This window comes from Fundulus heteroclitus, chromosome 5, assembly GCF_011125445.2.
Source record: "Fundulus heteroclitus isolate FHET01 chromosome 5, MU-UCD_Fhet_4.1, whole genome shotgun sequence".
In the NCBI taxonomy this organism is placed as follows: Eukaryota; Metazoa; Chordata; class Actinopteri; order Cyprinodontiformes; family Fundulidae; genus Fundulus; species Fundulus heteroclitus.
In genome coordinates this window covers 33,660,914-33,678,995 of record NC_046365.1, presented here as the reverse complement: position 1 = coordinate 33,678,995, position 18,082 = coordinate 33,660,914, and the positions used below count along the sequence as shown (strand labels likewise).

The 18,082-nt window shown below is 42.7% G+C and overlaps 1 protein-coding gene across 2 annotated transcripts in view; it reads left to right on the top strand.

Moving 5' to 3' along the window:
* Positions 1-17,614, top strand: part of ern2 (endoplasmic reticulum to nucleus signaling 2) — a 28,562-nt gene extending 10,948 nt beyond the window's left edge. Inside the window, exons 8-24 of one of the 2 annotated variants that reach the window (XM_012873902.3) lie at positions 106-165; positions 256-472; positions 2,023-2,101; positions 2,227-2,377; positions 2,590-2,732; positions 3,548-3,736; positions 4,938-5,091; positions 5,252-5,356; positions 5,508-5,595; positions 8,180-8,369; positions 8,457-8,553; positions 8,672-8,871; positions 8,980-9,127; positions 12,554-12,681; positions 12,799-12,922; positions 15,262-15,329; positions 15,404-17,614. In XM_012873902.3, the coding sequence (XP_012729356.2) occupies positions 106-165; positions 256-472; positions 2,023-2,101; positions 2,227-2,377; positions 2,590-2,732; positions 3,548-3,736; positions 4,938-5,091; positions 5,252-5,356; positions 5,508-5,595; positions 8,180-8,369; positions 8,457-8,553; positions 8,672-8,871; positions 8,980-9,127; positions 12,554-12,681; positions 12,799-12,922; positions 15,262-15,329; positions 15,404-15,586 (2,324 nt within the window). In that variant the 3' untranslated portion in view covers positions 15,587-17,614. Of the gene's footprint in view, positions 1-105; positions 166-255; positions 473-2,022; positions 2,102-2,226; positions 2,378-2,589; positions 2,733-3,547; positions 3,737-4,937; positions 5,092-5,251; positions 5,357-5,504; positions 5,596-8,179; positions 8,370-8,456; positions 8,554-8,671; positions 8,872-8,979; positions 9,128-12,553; positions 12,682-12,798; positions 12,923-15,261; positions 15,330-15,403 lie in introns of both variants that reach the window. The other variant, XM_012873901.3, reaches the window with a different exon arrangement.
* Positions 17,615-18,082: the final 468 nt, after the last annotated feature.

Genomic DNA, 18,082 nt, shown 5'->3' with positions numbered 1-18,082 from the left:
AGCAGTTCATTTTTTTTTAAGGTTTCAAAATAAAAAGGGCTGAATACAAACACCCACAATGTAGCCTTTCCACTCCTAGAACTAACTCAAGTAATCCTCCTGCAGAAATGGCTCATTTGGTGTCGAGCGGTGATGGTCTGATGGTGACGGTTGACAGGGAGTCAGGTAGGAGGATCTGTGTGGATTCTGCATTTCCTGACCGTAATCCCATCCATCCAGCAGGGATTTCAAAGGATTTGTTATCTTGGTTTTCAGGCGACGTCTTGTGGACTCAGAACTACGGCTCACCTGTCGTGGGCGTGTACCTCTACTACGAAGACTCACTGAGACACGCCCCTCACCTCTCGCTCGCCATGGAGACGCTACGCTTCCTCACCTTCTCCTCTGCTAAAGACCAGGCAGAAGCTCACTCCACGCTGAAGTGGAGCTATCAGTTTGTGACGGAGCAAGCCAGTGCACAAACCCAGCTAGTGTAAGAGCCACACTAAATTTACAGTGACTGTCTTTTATTATTAATCATCGGCTAAAATTAGGAGCCCCTTGGTAAACATTATTATACTGGTCATACCTTGTCCTGCTTTTGTGGTCAAGCTCTAAATGGCAACGATAAAAGCCCTTTTTTTTATCACTCACAGCTGTAAGTTGGCAATAGATGGAAAAAAAAAAAGTAGCAACGATCCTCAGAGTTAAACACAGAAAAATATAGTATCTATGCCTTTTAATGTTTCAACATTTTGTCACATTAGAATCACAAGCCTCAGTTTTGAGATTTAAGTTGATGGACTAACACGGAGTGTTGCACATGTGTGAATTTAAAGACAAATGATACATTTAGCAAACAAAAATCTAAATAGTTTTTAGCCATCTTCCCTGAAATTACAGCTTCATATATTTTCTGTCTCTCTTCTAGCTGCGAACATCCAGAGAATTGAGTTTTTGCCAACTTTTATCCCGACTAGTACACCGTCAGTCAGATTGGATGGAGAACATCTGGGAACATAAATTTTCAAGTCTTGCTATTGATGTTCCTTCTGGTTTACATCTGGACTTTGACTGGGCCATTCTAACATTATCTAATTATTCCATTAAAGCTTTGGATGTATTATAAGGCTCCTTTTGAAAATGCTCCCCTTTCCTGTCAGATTAACCGAATGGCCAGTTGTGCCAAAATGTGCTTCATTAGATGTTCGAAACCTGGGATATTTTTTACACCCAACTCTGGTTGGTTCTGGTGATTTTTATGCATGGGATTTCATTAAAGGGGGTTGGATTAATAAGGGTTCAGAATTACCTGGACAGTCACATAAACGCCAGTGAAATACGCTTGTGGTCATAATGTGACAAAATGTGGAGGAGTTCAAGAAGTACGGGTGTATAAATACTCTGTAGGCTCTGTATGTCTCTTGGGTCTGATTTTAAACTAGGGCTGGACGATAATTCAATAACAATGTATATTGATCGATAGACGTACATCGATGATAGAAAAAAAAAAGTTCAACTTTTAAGGAAAATAATAGAACATTTTTCCTTCCTTTTGCATTCTAGCCATGTAGGTTAATATTACAGTCATTAAATCCTCCCAACCAATCACAACGCAGACCCAGGAACCAAGCTCCGCTCCCTTTAGAGAGCACTTGTTCTTCTTTCTTTTTTAAAAACTTGCAGTTTTGGTAAAAAGTTGGTTAAGTTTGAATTCAGTGTTTGTGTGTTCTGTGTCTAAAAATAAGTTACTAAGCAACAGCATAAAATGACCAGAGCTGCATTTAAAATATATGTTTTGAATTTGTTGATAATTATCAATATCGATCAATATGATTTCTATTTTATCGATATGTTTCCTTTTATATCGTCCAGCCCTATTTTAAACCTGGTGTGTGTTTGTGTGTGTGTGTGTGTGTGTGGGGGGGGGGGGGGGGGGCAGAGAGGTAAACCTGCTGTTTAGGCTCACAGAGGGAATTGAAGGACAAAATTAAATGCTTTTGTGAAGTAAGAAACAAAACAATAATGCTCTTTTTCCCTTAGACCCACTCTCTATGTTGGAAAACTTGACTCCCACCTTTACGCTTCGACTTCGCTCGTCCATCATGGAGTGTCATTAGTGGTGAGTGCAGCTCACGGTGCTCCGCCTCACTTTAACGGAGGACGCCGTTAGCAAACATCAGATCAGGTACGACGGGTCGAGGAACCGACAGGGTGACGGCTCTCTGCTCTCTGTTGCCATGGCAGCCTCGGGGGCTGACGCTGGCTCGGATCGAGGGTCCGGTGACGGCCGGCGTGACGGTCAGCCAGAGAGGGGAATGTGAGATCACGCCTTCCACCGATGTGCAATACCCACCAGGGAGCACAGCCAGCCAGAAAAACCACTGGCTACTCATAGGTAAGGACAGCCTGGTGGCATCCAGGGTAAAACAAAATAAATAAATGTATGCATGCTTGTCCATATGTCCACAAAAAGCCTGTAACACTAATGATATCAGACCTTCAGAGGAACCTGGAGAACCAAGACAACCTCTTCAGATTTGAAAATATGTATAAATAGCAGATGACTCAAGACTTTTGCACACTACCGTATGATCTTTAATGCTTTAGGCCACCATGAGGTCCCCCCCTTAGCCCACACAACCATGCTGAGGGATTTTCCAGCCAATCTGCAGCATTCGGGTGAGGCGGTCATCCCGCCTCGAGCTCCCGCCTCTCCCGTCTCCTCTGCCTCCCACTACCATCAGCACTACGTGAGTCCACAGCACGGCTAATTTTACTTTAAAGGTATACTATGCAACCGGGGTTGATTTTCCAGCGAGGCTCCCCCCAGAGGGCGAAAGTAAAAGTGCACTGTCATAAAGATGCTCAGCTGTTCTGGTTTCTCCGTCAAGCCAGGCGCGGTTGTTTTGAGCTTAGCAGACAGGCGAACGCAACAAAAAGTGGAAAAAACGGCAGTACAAACAATGACTAACACAGTGAAGGTATGAACATCAGGGTTTGCCCGCAGCGCTATCTTGGCGAGGCGGCCGCCGCCGCCACCTCGCCAGTTTTATTATTATTATTTATTTATTTTTTTTTATGTTGGCGAGACGCTACCGCCACCGCCTCGCCAAGCCGCCGCCGCCGCGGTAGCGTCTGGCCAACATAAAAAATAAATAAATAAATAATAATAAAAAAAATAAAAAAAATAATAATAATAAAACTCGATATGCTTGCATGTTTATTTGACGTTAATACGCGGTTCTTTGTTGTTGCTTTCGCGCGTGCATATAGTGAATGGCAGGGAAAAAACACATGGAGTTCTCGCCGTAAAGCGAGACTTCTATGTGTGCGGGCCGTGAGCTCTTGCGATTGCAAGTGCGGTATATCCCCCACAGACCCCCAGGGCGGCAGAGAAAACCTTTGTTCGACCTGAAATGACTCATTTAATCATCCAAAACGGTATGGAACACATTAATTAACTGAAAAATGTTGCATAGTATGCCTTTAAAGAGGTCATATCACTTTAAAAGATTCAGATATGGATCCCCGTCATGCATCTGTTGTTTCCGGATATGTGTTTTAGTTTCAGAGGGTTGCTGGCAGCCATGGGGACCAGAACACCAAGAAGGGAGGTGTTGGTGGGAAGAGCACAGGCCAGACTCCGAGCCCGGCCACCGTGCTGCCCGTCTACCTGACCCAGGACCGTCTGACGCTGGCGGTTCTGACCATGCTGGTCGGGGGATGGCTTGCCTTCGTGCTCACTTTTCCTCTTGTGAGTTAATGATGATGGACTGCCTTTGTTTAAACGTTTTTTTATTTTTTTTATTTAAAGATGCACGTTGTTTGTTTGTTGGTCTCTAATCTCTTTACTGCTGGTGAAACATGGATATCAGATGGAACAGATTTCTTAATGGGGTTCTCCACAGGTACCAGAATCCTCACTGCAAAAACGAAACTAAAAATAAGTAAATGTTCTTAAAGTTAGTGTATTTGTCCTTGATTTGAGCAGGTAAATAAGATGATTTGCCAATGGAATAAGATTTTTGCACTTGAAATAGGAACAGCACATCTCCATCATCTTATATCAAGTGCAGGATATCTAATTATCTTATTTTAGGGGTCAAAATACTCATTCCATTGGCAAATAATCTTATTTACCTGCTCAAATCAAGGACAAATACACTAACTTTAAGAACATTTTACTTATTTTTAGATACGTTTTTGCAGTGCTCTAGCTGGCTTTTCAATATCTACGGATTTTAGTTTAAGACAAACAGTTTGCTAGAGTCCTGCTGAAATCAGAGGATCTTTTGACTCTACGGTTCAACCCAGAGGTTTAGGTACACTCATTATCGGCACAGATATATTAGTTTTTGGGTTTTAGTGTTTTAATTTGAACCATTATTTTTTCAGAGTGGAATAATCCACTAGACAAATTAAATTATTTAAAAAAACAACAACAATATTTTAGGTACATACTTTTGAATTTGTTGTGAATTTTATCTACCTGGCCCCCTCTATGGTTCTTAGCTGTTAGCCCTGAAACTTCACAAAACAAGAGCTTTAACTGTGAAAATGTTTCAGAACCACAGTGGATGACTGAAATACACAAACTGCTGTACAGCAGGGTTCACTGACATCCCCCCCCAAAGAACCACAATCCTGTTCTAAAAAAGCGCAGTGAGCTGCATCTAAAACTTTATTTTATTACAGTACTCCTTCTGTTTATTCACACATGCATTTACATAGATTTTAAAATGACAATACCCATAACAAAGCATGAAAAATGTCTTTATTTTACATAAAGTTAAGGCGAGCTCTGACTCTTGTAGTTGAAAGTACTGGTAGCCGTTCTTACAACACCAGTAAAGTAGTTCTCAGTGTCAAAAAGGTTGACCTGCTGTACGGGGTGCATAGCGTTGTGGTATCTGGGCTTTAGTTCTGCTAAACGGTTTCTGTGGGTTTCTTTGCAGCGTAAAGCCCAGCAGCTGAAAGCTCAAAGGCAGCTGGAGGAGGTGTTTCAGTCTCGCCTGCAGCAAATGCAGACCAGCATGCAGACAAACCTGCAGCCTGTCACCTTGGTTTCTGCAGACGGGAGCATGTCCACCGACCCGAACGTCACAAGTGGTAACGAACTACCGAGGTTTCCTGTCCTCGTTTTTACCTGTGCTACTTTTCTCTGATTTTAAAACAAATCAATAAGCAGTATTCTTTTTTTCTCTTAAAGCACGAGGCGCTTTTTATTCCCAAACTAACCTCATTTTCGTATCTCTGATCTTCTGTTTAGATTCCCCGGCTGCGTCGAATGACGATTCATCCGATCTCCAGAATCACAGCAGGAGAACTTCAGATTCAGATAAAAACGGCTCAGTTGATCACAAACCTTCAGCTGGTCAGACATTAAACCGTCTCGTTGCTTTCCTCCAATATAACACACACACATGCATGAAGCTTATTTAACTATTAGTGCCGATTTAAGCTTCCAATTGCTTTGATGTTTTCTAAATAATTGTCTTATGCATATTCATGTCCTCTTTCAGCAGAAGTTGGTAATGACGTGCTGGTAGGAAAAATCTCCTTCACACCAACTGATGTCCTCGGGCATGGCACAGCGGGGACCTTTGTCTTTAGGTAGGCTCTAAGGGTCATTTTAGGAAACCTGAAATGTTTTTTTTTTTTCTGCACCTTTGCTAGAGAAAATATATAATCACTTGCAAAAATATTAATTTTAATTTTTTTTTTTTTACTTCTTGTCACATCACAACTATAAACGTCAGTGTGTTTAGGTGGGATTTTATGTGCTCGACCACCTGAGAGCAGAGCGTCGACGTAAAAGAGGAAAACTAACTGCTTTCAAAAGCTGAGAAGTGCATTTGTGTTTAGCCCCTTTTACTGTGATACCTCCTATACAAAATCCACTGCGAGCAATAGCTGTTACAAAATTGGCAAATATAAGCATTTAATCTCAGTAAAGGTGCAAAGCTGTCCTGTGAACAAACAGCATAAAGACAAAAGAACCCAGCACGAATGGTTTATGTTGCTTAAAGCCCATCTTGGGACATGCTTTACAATTTAGCAAAGATTATAAAGGTTATAAATGTCATAGTGTTCAGTATTTGTTTACATGCAAGACTTGACCCCGTGCAGTTAAACCTTAAAGAAGCCACAATATTCAGGCTGCAAAACGACTTCTCGGTTGAGCCAGCGTTGTAAAAGTAACACCCCAAACACTGGCCAAAACATGGCCGTCCACCTACTCTTACAAGACGGGCAATGGGGAACATTAATCAGAGAAACGGCCAAGAAGCTGACGGTAATTCTGAATGAGCTGCAGAGAGATCACGCTCAGATGGGAGAATATCTTTCCAAAAATCCAGTCTTTATGGAAGAGAGGCACAAAGAAAGTTATTGTTGGGGGGGAAAAGTTCCTTTTTAATGTTTGCAACAATCAGTGTACTAGACACAGTAAACAAGTGGAAGACCGTGATCCGGTCAGATTAGACCAAAATGAGACTTTTTGACCTACATGCAGTCAGGATGAAGCAAAATTATAAAAAAAAAACGCTTAATGGTTTAGATCAGGGATGTCCAGATTGTCCCCAGGGGCCAAATTTGGCTCCTGCACTGATTGTTTTTATGGCCATGACTGCAATGGAAGAATAGTGGTTGATGCAAATGGAGACTTTTTATTTCTAATTAGACCAAAAATAAAATCTTTTTTTAGATTATTTGTATAGTAAATAGGCCAGCATCTGTCCAGTAATCTTCACTTATTTGTTTAATTAAAATATTGCATGCTTACTTAATTGTTTCTGAGGTTTCACAATATAATTTATTGTTATTTCTAATGTCGGAAAATGCTTTCTTTGACCTGCAAGTACTTTTGGCTTGATAGTTTTGACCCACGTTTGGACAACACCTGTTCAGATGACAGCAAATTTATGTGTCAACAATGGCCTAGTCAAAGTTCAAACCAAAATCTCAGTATCTGCGGCAAGACTTGGAGCACGATGTTCAAAGCTGCTCTCCACCCAATCTGACTGAAGTTAATCTATTTTACACATCATAATGGGCAAAAGTGTCTGGTGGATAGATAACCCCAAAGACTTGCAGCTCTAATTAAACATTTTCAAGATTTTTATTTGTGAAACATCCATCCATCCATTTTCTGTCATGCTTGTCCTTTGTGGGGTCACAGTAGGTGCTGGTGCCTATCTCCAGCATTCAATGGGCGAGAATTTGTAAAACATTTAAAAATATATATATTTTTCCCCTTCCTCTTTTCACAATGATTTACTGCATTGAGTTGATCACTTCCACAACATCCCAATTTAATTACTTTAAAATTTGTTGTTCTTATGCGACTTAATATTACTAGACCCTGTCGGAATCTAGGTTCCAAGTAGGGCTGAACGATTTTGGAAAATAGTCTAATTGCGATTTTTTTTTTTTCTTCCTTATATTGCGATTTAATGCGATTTTATTCCAGTTTAATTTATCATGTCTTTTTAAACATATACAAACAACAAATAATTTTGTTTCCTCGCTGTGCAGATTAGTTGCTAAAAGACCCGCAGCATCTAAACTCAGAGCAGAAATGATTGGGTTCTGCCTACAATATATTTCAACCAAAATTGCAATTTTGACTTTTCTCTGCGTTAACCACAAGCAACAAAAATGGCCTCTAAATAAAGACGTTTGTAAACAAGGACTATTCAAAACAAGAACTTTTAATGTTTCTATTAATCAGAATATTATTCAAGAGAACAGCTTTTAATTGATTTGGACATCAATCCTTGTTGAACATAAAGTGCAACCAACAAGCAAGTCCATGTATTAAACTGATTGACCAGTACTTAATGCTATGTATGATTATATAAACTCTAAAACAAGTAATACAATTAGATTATCTCACTGCTGCAACCATCTTCCCTTCCATGTGGAGGCAAACCCACTTTAAACATTTTACCAACACCTAATGGACGTTTCTAATTCCCTAATTGTTACATAGCCAAAAATTGCAGACTCTGCGATTTGGAAGTTGCGTTATTTTAAATCGCGATTATATTGAAAATGCGATTAATTGTTCAGGCCTAGTTCCAAGTACAGAAAATAACGAAAAAAGAAACAAATCTTTGCCTTTTACCATAATAACCGCGTAAACTCTTCTTCCGACGCAGCAACAGATGATGTTACTGTTTGTCTTGAACTTCAGGGGCAGGTTCGATGGACGGCACGTTGCTGTAAAGAGAATCCTGCCGGAGTGTTTCGAGGTAGCCGAGCGAGAGGTGCAGCTTCTCCGGGAATCCGACACACACCCCAACGTCATCCGATACTTCTGCACAGAGAGAGACCGCCTGTTCACCTACATCGCCATCGAGCTTTGCGCCGCTACCCTGCAGCAGGTCAGCGCTGCTGGACAGAGTTGGCTGAGTGTTTTATGCTTCCTTGTAGCGGGAGCTGATGCGTCCATCTGGTTGTGTTCTCTGCAGTATGTGGAGGATTCCTCCTGCTTCCCTGAGCTGGATCATATAACTCTTCTGGAGCAGACCATGTGTGGCCTCTCTCATCTGCACTCACTCAATATAGGTCTGACTGGGTTAATATTGCGCTCGTCCTATCATTTCATCACTAGCATTTAAAGAGATTTAAAGAAACAACTGTATAGTAGGAAGTTAAAGTTCCTGCCTTTTTGTTTTTTATTTAGTCCATCGCGACCTTAAGCCCAGAAACATTCTCCTCTCTGGTCCGAATGCTCTGGGTCAGGTCCGGGCGCTCATCTCCGACTTTGGACTGTGTAAGAAGATCCCAGACGGTCGGTGCAGCTTTTCTTTACGCTCTGGAATACCGGGAACCGAAGGCTGGATAGCTCCTGAAGTGCTGCGAGACACACCTGGAAATAAACCTGTGAGGAAACTCAACGGGACAAATTTGTGTCCCTCTGTCAACAATGTGCTAAAGTCTTTTTTATTTATTTATTTTTTGTCTTGTTTTTTGCTCCTGCCGTCTCTCCAGACTTCAGCCGTGGACGTGTTCTCAGCAGGCTGCGTGTTTTACTACGTGGTCAGCAGAGGGCAGCATCCTTTCGGCGACGCTCTGAGGCGTCAGGTCAACATCCTTTCAGGAGAATACTCGCTCTCACACTTCATGGATGATATTCACGGTGAGAGCAGCTTTCCCACTTGTATCGTTTAAAATGAAATGAATACAACGTCAGATTAGATACTGTGGGTCACACGACCTTTATACTCTTCACTCTCTTTTACTATGATGGTGATTTATGGTTTATATTTCTGCTGCATCACTTAATCGATGGACTCATTTGGGGAAAAATTTGATATATTTGGCGTTCACAACTGACTCAGGTGCCCAGCTGCTGTGGCCACAAAACAAGCCCGCATCATCACACCTTCTCCGCCGTGCTTGATGGTTGATATGAGCTTTTTCTGACCCAAAAAAAGCTCCACTTTTGTTGGGTCAGCCCCGAGGAACTCTTCACAGAGGTCTTTTATGCTAAACTGACTCTAGCCAGATTGATATCGCTCCGCCTAGCTTCACTCACATCCATCTGGGACCTCTCCCATAGAGAGTGACTTCTTCAACCAATTTTATTGTCCAGCCAATCAGGACGCAGGGCTGGAGTTTCATAGATGTGACGTAGTGGAGAAGCGACCGTAAGACTGTTTTGATTCAGACAACAATGGCGGCTCGCATCGAGGAAGCAAGCGTTAACATTGATGCTGCTATTTCTTCCATGTTGTCCAATCTACCTAATATTGTTTCATTAAAAGAACATCAGAGAACGGCTCTGAAGGCTTTTGTTGGTGGAAACGATGTTTTCGCCCTTCTCCCGACCGGATTTGGCAAGTTTTGTTTTCCGGGGCGTGTCCGTGGGGGAGCGGTTAGCATGAACCATATTAGGAGGCCTTTAGTCCTCGACGCGGTCGGCCCGGGATCGACTCCGACCCGCGGCGCTTTGCCGCCTGTCTTCCCCCATCTTCCTGTCAGCTCACTGTCAATAAAACGCGTGCCACTAGAGCTGCAAACACATTTAAAAAAAATAAAAATTGTTTTTTTCCTGGGTTGCTCCCACAGCGTCACGGGTTGGCTTCGGTGTGAGTGGTTGAAATAGCACGTCGATAAAGATGACAGACAAGTGGCTTATCCAGTCATATGCAAGGATTTTTGATAAGGCCCAGCCTTCTGAAACGCCATTCCTATGGATCTGTTCCAGATGGATGAGTGGATCTAGGCGTAGCAACATCCATCTGGCTAGAGTCAGGTTAGTTTTATGCGCCGTTCAGACCAAACGCCCTTTGAGCATCAGGGCTTCAGGTTTACATGCAGTTTGTTGTGGACGCGCCTCAGGGGGCTTCCAGAGGTCTTGCATCTTTTGCTGCACGTTTGTGCGGCAAATTTGGTTTGACTCGCGTTAAGCAATGCAAGAGTTGGGAAATCTGAACTTTTGCAACTGGATGCATGAGGTCAACCAGTCAGAGACTCAGTGGGGAATTTCCGACAGGAGAACCGTTTTTACTTCGGATCACTGATAGATGTTAACATCGAGATGCCCACTAACCTGAGACAGATGGACAGATACTCTGCAGCTGAAATGGGGCGACTGTAGGCGTCCTGGCTGGAGATGCTCTGGTCAGACGTAAATAGCCCTGAAAGCGACTCTCATCAGCGCACAGCTCCTGCAGTAGGTGGTCAAACTCACCAAACTCAAAACGCCTCTGAATTATCTGGTGAATTCAGACACGATGCACATTATAGTAGATTATTCAGTGAATAAAGCCAAGCCGCTCTTGATTTCATCCACAGTTTTCCAAAGAGTCCGGCAGAGGAAAAGAACAGAGCAGCTCCTCCCAATGGGAGCCACTTTCCCAGACGTTGAGGCTCTAGACAGCGCGTCTGACTTTTATGTGCACAAGTTGAGGCGTTGGACGCCTTTTGACGCTGAAAAGGCGTTTGTTCTGAACGCAGCATTAGTTTGTTCACATGCAACCTTTGCAGTCTGCAGGTTTGACGACGTGTTCTTTTAATAAAAACCGTCTTTGTCCGAGTTTTCCTCCCAGACAAGGATTAGTTGTTGAAGTAGGATTACTTAGTAAATTAGCTCTAGTTTGTAAAAGAGCTTCCTAAAGTTCCTAAAGCAGAATAAAACCTGCCGACAGAACCTGACAGAACATTGCTACAAGCGACTGGCAAAGGTCTGGCAGAGGTCCTCTCTCTGGCATGTTTGAAAGACTTCCTGGTTTTAGAAAACCCGTAATGGCCAACATTTCTGGTCTTTAAGCGGAGTTGGACCAAGCAGAGCCCTTTCTGTCATGGACGTTTTAAACGAGCTGAGTCTGCAGTTTTTAGCACTGGGTGCTCTCTCTCCTGACTGCTGGCTTCACTTCTGAGTTCAAACTCCGGATGAAATCTACTAATGATCTCACCACAGAGAAGCTCCAGGAATCAGTATTCTTAATTACCAGATATTACTGTAGCGTTTTAAACTTTTTCCCGTACGTAAACATTAACCTTTAAAACATAAAAAAAACGGATGTAAAGGTTAAATCGTGTTTTAGATTTCCTTCATTTGTGGATCTGTGGGATGGAGCCGCTTCAGATTGTGTGGAAACCCGGCAGCCACAATTAGCTTTTCAGAGATCATCGCTTTTGTCTTTCTCCCCCCAGTAAATAGTCGTTTAAATCCCCCAGAGCAGCAATCCAATGGTTTCAGTGATGCCCTTAAGGGCTGATGTTCGCTTAATCAAGAATATTTGATTTAAAACGACTCCTTATTCCTGAGGCAGCAGTCAGGACACTCCTGGTGATCCGCTCACTGTTTCCACATGTTGGCTCAATCTTTGTGAAATGAGCTGGATTTAAATTATTATAAGGCAAAAGTACCAGAGGTTTGTGGACGGAGTAGAAGGAGGACATGAAGGTAGTTGGTGTGAGAGGAGAAGATGGGTTCAGACGCAGACGGATGACTCGCTGTGGCGACTCCTGAAAGGCAAAAGCCAAAAGAAGAAGAAGAAAGGACTAAGTAACCATCAAAACTCATTCAGGAAATTTCAGTTTACTTCATTCTTAGATTGAAGAAGATTTTTAGAAGCAAGAAACTCAGCTGGTTAGAAAATTCCTTGATGGTCACGATTTCCAGCTTCGTGTTCCTGCATAAGGACGATAAATGATGACTTATGAGTACATGGTGCAGGCTCAGTTCTACACTGCAAAAACAGAACTAAAAATAAGTAAAATTTTCTTGAAATTAGTGCATTTGTCCTTGATTTGAACAGGTAAATAAGAGGATCTGCCAATGGAAAGAGTAATTTTACACCAAAAATAAGATAATTAGATATAATGCACTTGAAATAAGTTGATGGAGATAAGATCTTCCCATTTTAAGTGCAAAAATCTTATTCAATTGGCAGATTATCTTATCTACCTACTCAAATAAAGTACAAATACACTAATTTCAAGAAAATTTTAACTTATTTTTAGCTTAGTTTAGTCTGCTTTTGCAGTGTAATGAACCCAGAATCAACCTAAAGTGATACGCAGCTATAAATCACACGCGTCTCGCTGTGTTTAGACGACGTCATAGCGAAGGATCTGATCGAGCAGATGATCGGCGCCGACGCAGATTCACGGCCGTCCACCGCCTGCGTGCTCAAACATCCGTTCTTCTGGATCCCCGAGAAGCAGCTCCTCTTTTTCCAGGTACGTCACGACCTCCCCGCCAATCACAAAGCAGCGCCGCCATCAACAGACGTGCATCTGCTTCCTTCACGCTCAGCCTTGTGCCATGTTTTTTTCTCCATTCCTCCCCGTTGACAGGACGTCAGCGACCGCATAGAGAAGGAGCCGCCCGAGAGTCCCATCGTGGTCAGATTGGAGACCGCAGGAAGAGCAGTGGTCCGAACCAACTGGAGGATGCACATCTCTGTCCCTCTGCAGACAGGTGCAGTGACTGCAAAACTTTTTGTACACCTTTGACCGTTTTCAGTTTTTTTATTTTGTTTTTTTAGGTATTTTGATAGACCAGTACTGCATAGCCTGTAATTGTGAATTGAAGGGATTTATTGTATATATATCAAAAGGTTTTGCAAAGTGTCGTGCACATTCTTCAGGGCGTGTCTCCGCCTGGCTTCCACATCCATTGCCCATTCTCAGTCCGTCTTATTACCAGTATTTAGCTCTTTCCATATTTCTATCAGTTTTGCTCCTGCTGCAGAAATGCATGCCCACAGCCTGACGCTGCCTCCGCCATGTTTAAGAGGGCGGAGGGCGATGTGCAGGCTCAGTTCTCCTTGGTGTTATTTATCTGGGTTTCACAGCTCTGGGGACCAAGATGTCTCTGTATGGCGCTGCGTGTTTTTATATTCCCGTGCTGTTTTCCAGAATAAAGCTGAATAAGCAGCCCATAGTCCAGCTGGGTCTGTACATCGAGTCCAGATGTTGCGAGAAGACGTCCCACAATCCTCTGGGTTGTTTTCAGCGCCCCGACAGAGAGACGGGGGGGGGGGGGGGGTACTTTCTGTTGTGGCTCTGTAGAACGTGACAAGAGGCCGACAGGAGGATCCAGCTGAGGAAGGAGAGCCTGTGTTGGGCTACCTTCTCCAGCTGTGGGGACCAGATCCGGTCAGATGTTAAGTGGGTATAAACCCAGAAATGTTGTCCACACGCTCTACCGCCTCCCCATGTATGAGAAGAGGAACGTGTTCTCTCTTCCTGGACCTCCTATAATACACAAGGACCTCCAGGAGTTCAGGACCAGGCTGTGGTCTGAGCTCCAGCTGAAACCAGATGTGTAAAAAAAGAATTGTGTAATCAGCAAAATAGGGGGCTTGCAAAAAAAATCCTCCGTTTGTTGTTTGCATCGAGTTTATTCTTTTCTAGTTCTTATCACAATCAGTTCTTTTCTGATAACGACAGACAACAATATAATAATTTTCCATCTCTAAGCCAGACCACGTGTTGGCTGTGTACCCTGCTGGTCTTTATGGATTTACATCCACACTGGATATCTTCTTGGCACTTTTCATAAAAGCTGCATTTAGAGAATGGACAATTCCTTTTTATCCTTTCCCTGAATCAACCACCTGAGCTGGGGATCTCTAACCTGACTCTAGCCATATGGATATTCGCTCCGCCTAGCTTCACTCACATCCATCTGGGACCTCTCCCATAGAGAGTGATTTCTCCAACCAATTTTATTGTCTGGCCAATCAAGACACAGGGCTGGAGTTTCATAGATGTGACGTAGAGGAGAAGCGACCGTGAGACTGTTTTGATTCAGACAACAATGGCGGCTCGCATCAAGGAAGCAAGCGTTAACATTGATGCTGCTATTTCGTCTGTGTTGTCCAATCTACCTAATATTGTTTCATTAAAAGAACATCAGAGAACGGCTCTGAAGGCTTTTGTTGGTGGAAACCATGTTTTCACCCTTCTCCCGACCGGATTTGGCAAGTTTTGTTTTCCAGGGCGCGCCCGCGGCAGAGCGGTTAGCGGTTAGCGTGAACCATATTAGGAGGCCTTTAGTCCTCGACGCGGTCGGCCCGGGATCGACTCCGACCCACGGCGCTTTGCCGCCTGTCTTCCCCCCTCTTCCTGTCAGCTCACTGTCAATAAAAACGCGTGCCACTAGAGCCGCAAAGACATTAAAAAAAAAGTTAAGTTTTTTCCTGCGTCGCTCTCATCAGCGTCACGGGTTAGCTTCGGTGTGAGTGGTTGAAATAGCACGTCGATAAAGATGACAGACAAGTGGCTTATCCAATCATATGCAAGGATTTTTGATAAGGCCCAGCCTTCAAAATAGGCAATTCCTATGGATAGGTCCCAGATGGATGTGAGTGGAGCTAGGCGGAGCAACATCCATCTGGCTAGAGTCAGGTTAGGAGAGACGGGGCTTTTGGCTGGATTGCGTATTACCGCTCTCCTCGCCCAGCCTGTCAGGTTTGGACGATGGCCAAGTGGATTTGCAGTAGATTGGGATTACGTGTGATCACCTAACCCAGCTCTAAACATCTCCGTTACTTTAAGTCCGGCCTGTCTGCTGCAGTCCTTGGCCTTCGCAAAGCTGTTTGTTCACTAATGTTCCCCAGCAAACCTCTGAGGCCTTCACAGAACAGCTTATGTGCTCCTTTGTGTTCGTCTGTCAAATAAAATCGAAATAAAATACAATGTGGGTGTAATGTAAAGGGATGTGAATATTTATAGCAAAGCACTGCCTGCTGGAGTGAAAACATTAAACTCCACACCTGAGCAGCTATCAATTGTGGACTTTCCCCTCTCCAGATTTGAGGCGCTTCAGGACGTACAAAGGAAACTCTGTGAGAGATCTGCTGAGAGCCATGAGGAACAAGGTGTGTTGTCTGTTTTTACGGAGCGCCGTCACCCAGCCGGACGCTCCCACTGACGTCTTGTTTTGCTTTCACAGAAGCATCACTACCACGAGTTGCCTCCGGAGGTACAGGACACCCTGGGCGAGCTGCCCGAAGGCTTCGTCAGCTACTTCACCTCCCGGTTTCCACGGCTGCTGATGCACACGCATGCCGCCCTGCAGATCTGCGCCCACGAGAGGCTGTTTCAGCCCTACTACCTGCCGCCCAAAGCCAAATAGCTTTCACAGGACTCAGCACTCCAGGTTTTATGCACAGAAGGAGAGAAGCTGCTGACGGTACCCCATTATTGCTTTTGTAAAGCCTACACTGTGTCGGGGGGGAGTTGCAGTGCTGTAAAAAAAGTTTTTACACACCTTGGGGAGATTTATAAATTATTTTTGTTGCATTTTACTCTACAGTTCCTTTAACAAAGCTTTAAATTATATATAAAAAAAGGTTTTTATTGAAGGAAAATGTTTCTCAGAAACAAAACACTAAACTCAATCAGATTAACAGCATCATCGCTGCCTGGTAACGGAGTGGGAAAAGCCTTAAAATTAAAAAATCTTTCTGAACAATCTCCCGTTTGCTGCCGTTTTGCAGCAGTGAATTCTGGGGATTTTTAATTTCCCTGATCATCGGCCCTCACGGTGTCAGGATAAACGCCGGTCCTCATCCAGGCTCCTTTGTCCCAGTTCCAGCTGTTTTAAACCTTTTTAATTTTTACTTTTGGCTGCAGATTCAGGCATGTTAAGTCCAGCCGATATCGTCTTTTAGCATTTTCCAGACTTATTTGTTTTTAGTTTACTTCTGAAAATGTTAAATTTACATTACAGGCTGATTTTGGAGGTCCAGATTAAATCCAACTACACCAAATTTGTCCCCAAAAGAAGAAAAAGACTTTAAACATGCTGGATTTCCTTCCCTTGCTTCAAAGTGTCGCCATACACCACAGAGGGACTGAAAATAATTAGTACTTAATTAGTAATTAGTACTGTTGTTCATTTTTACTTGAATATAGTTAAACAAGTCTAATTTAATCAGTTATTTTCTCTTATCAACATTAATTAGCAATTTTTGGGTTGTTTCCAAGAGAAATTTCTCTGGAGAAAGTTGCCAGTGGTGAAAAATCTCCAGCAGGATCTTTTTTTTTCTTTTCTTTTTTTTTCCTTTCATCTTTGTAGTTTTATTTAAGTAATTTAATTTCTTCTATAAGAGCCTTTACCCTCTTCTGCATACATTTTCTCAAATATGTATTTTGAGGAATTTTAAAACATTTTCCTATGTACGATAACTGCAATATAAGATTATTTTATTTTCAGGTTTTTCCCCCTGATTCGTTCTCAGGAGCGACAAAAAAAAATGTGAAAGGAAACTAATCATAGTTTCTGATTAAAATTAGACACTGAAGATATTTTTAAAGCTTTGAATAAAACAAATGTAAGTTGTTTTATTTCAGCAATACGCTCTCACCAATGATGGCAAAGAATGTGCACTTCTGTATTAAACTGTGCGTACGTCGCACTGCTCAGGATGTCAGAAAAATGTATTTAAATTTAAAATTTTTAGAAATAGATTTTTTAAGGACATTCAGAAACTTTCAGTGTTGAATTTGGTGCAGAAACTTTGTGGCAGCACTGTCAGTGGAAGAAACACTGGCCACACCTAATTAGATGAAAATAATCTAAGAAATGTTTGGTGTCAGAACGCAGATCCGGTCACATTTAGCCCCGCTGCTGCTGCTGCTGCTGACAGACTCCACAGTATGTGTTGTTTTCTGGCTGGTATCTGCACTCGTATGGTTGATGGTAGCTACACTGACCGCGCTCAGGCAGCGGTGACCTTTATCCCCCCCGTTAAAAGCAGAACACTGAGCGTGGCGGCATCCACCTGGACCACAGGTGTACTTCAGACCAGGACAAGGCGGCTCCTGCAACACCTGACCTAACCGCTCTGGTTTAGCACTCAATGAACGTAGAAACAGGAAGCTACACGCCTGGATGGACGCTGACGGACCCGCTGTATTATCTGTGGGATGGATCGCCGCTTCTGAGTTTAAATGCACTTAAAAAAAAAAACATGAAAGATCGGCATGTTTCTGCCAGAAAAATGCTTTTTGTTTCCTCCTAAAACTGCTGGATGCAAGCTTGTTTTTCTGTTTTGTTTTGTTTGTTTAGCAGCATGGATGATGAATACAACTTTTATACTTTTTTTGAATGAGTGAATTAAAGTGATGCTTTGGGTGTGCCAAAGAATTAAATTAACAAGTCTCCTTTTCATTGTTTTTTTTTTTATACCTGTAAATTGCTGTAAACTGTGGAAATCTGGGGATATTAGAGAAATTAGCATGAATATATGTGCAAACGTTTCAGACCACTGTTAACTTTTCTATACTTCTAAGGAAGCCTGAGTTTTTTAGAGCTTAGACTTTCTTTGGACTTGGGCTTCCTTTTCACTCCTTTTCCGCCCGCTCTTTTTACTTAAAGACATGTCAGCCCTAAAATGATCAACCTAAGGCACATTACAGGACCTGAGAGGTGCGTTGTTATTCAGTTGATTTTATTTTTTATTTTTTGTCTACTACAATCCAATTTTCTGTCTTAAAAACCATGTTTGTGCTATCTTTGGCACTTTTCATGGATTCAGTTGAAGAAAAGGCAACAAAAATCTGCAGTTAGCTGTCTCCAAGTTGTCTAATGTGTAGACACAACTCATGGCTCCTTTTGTGAGTTTAT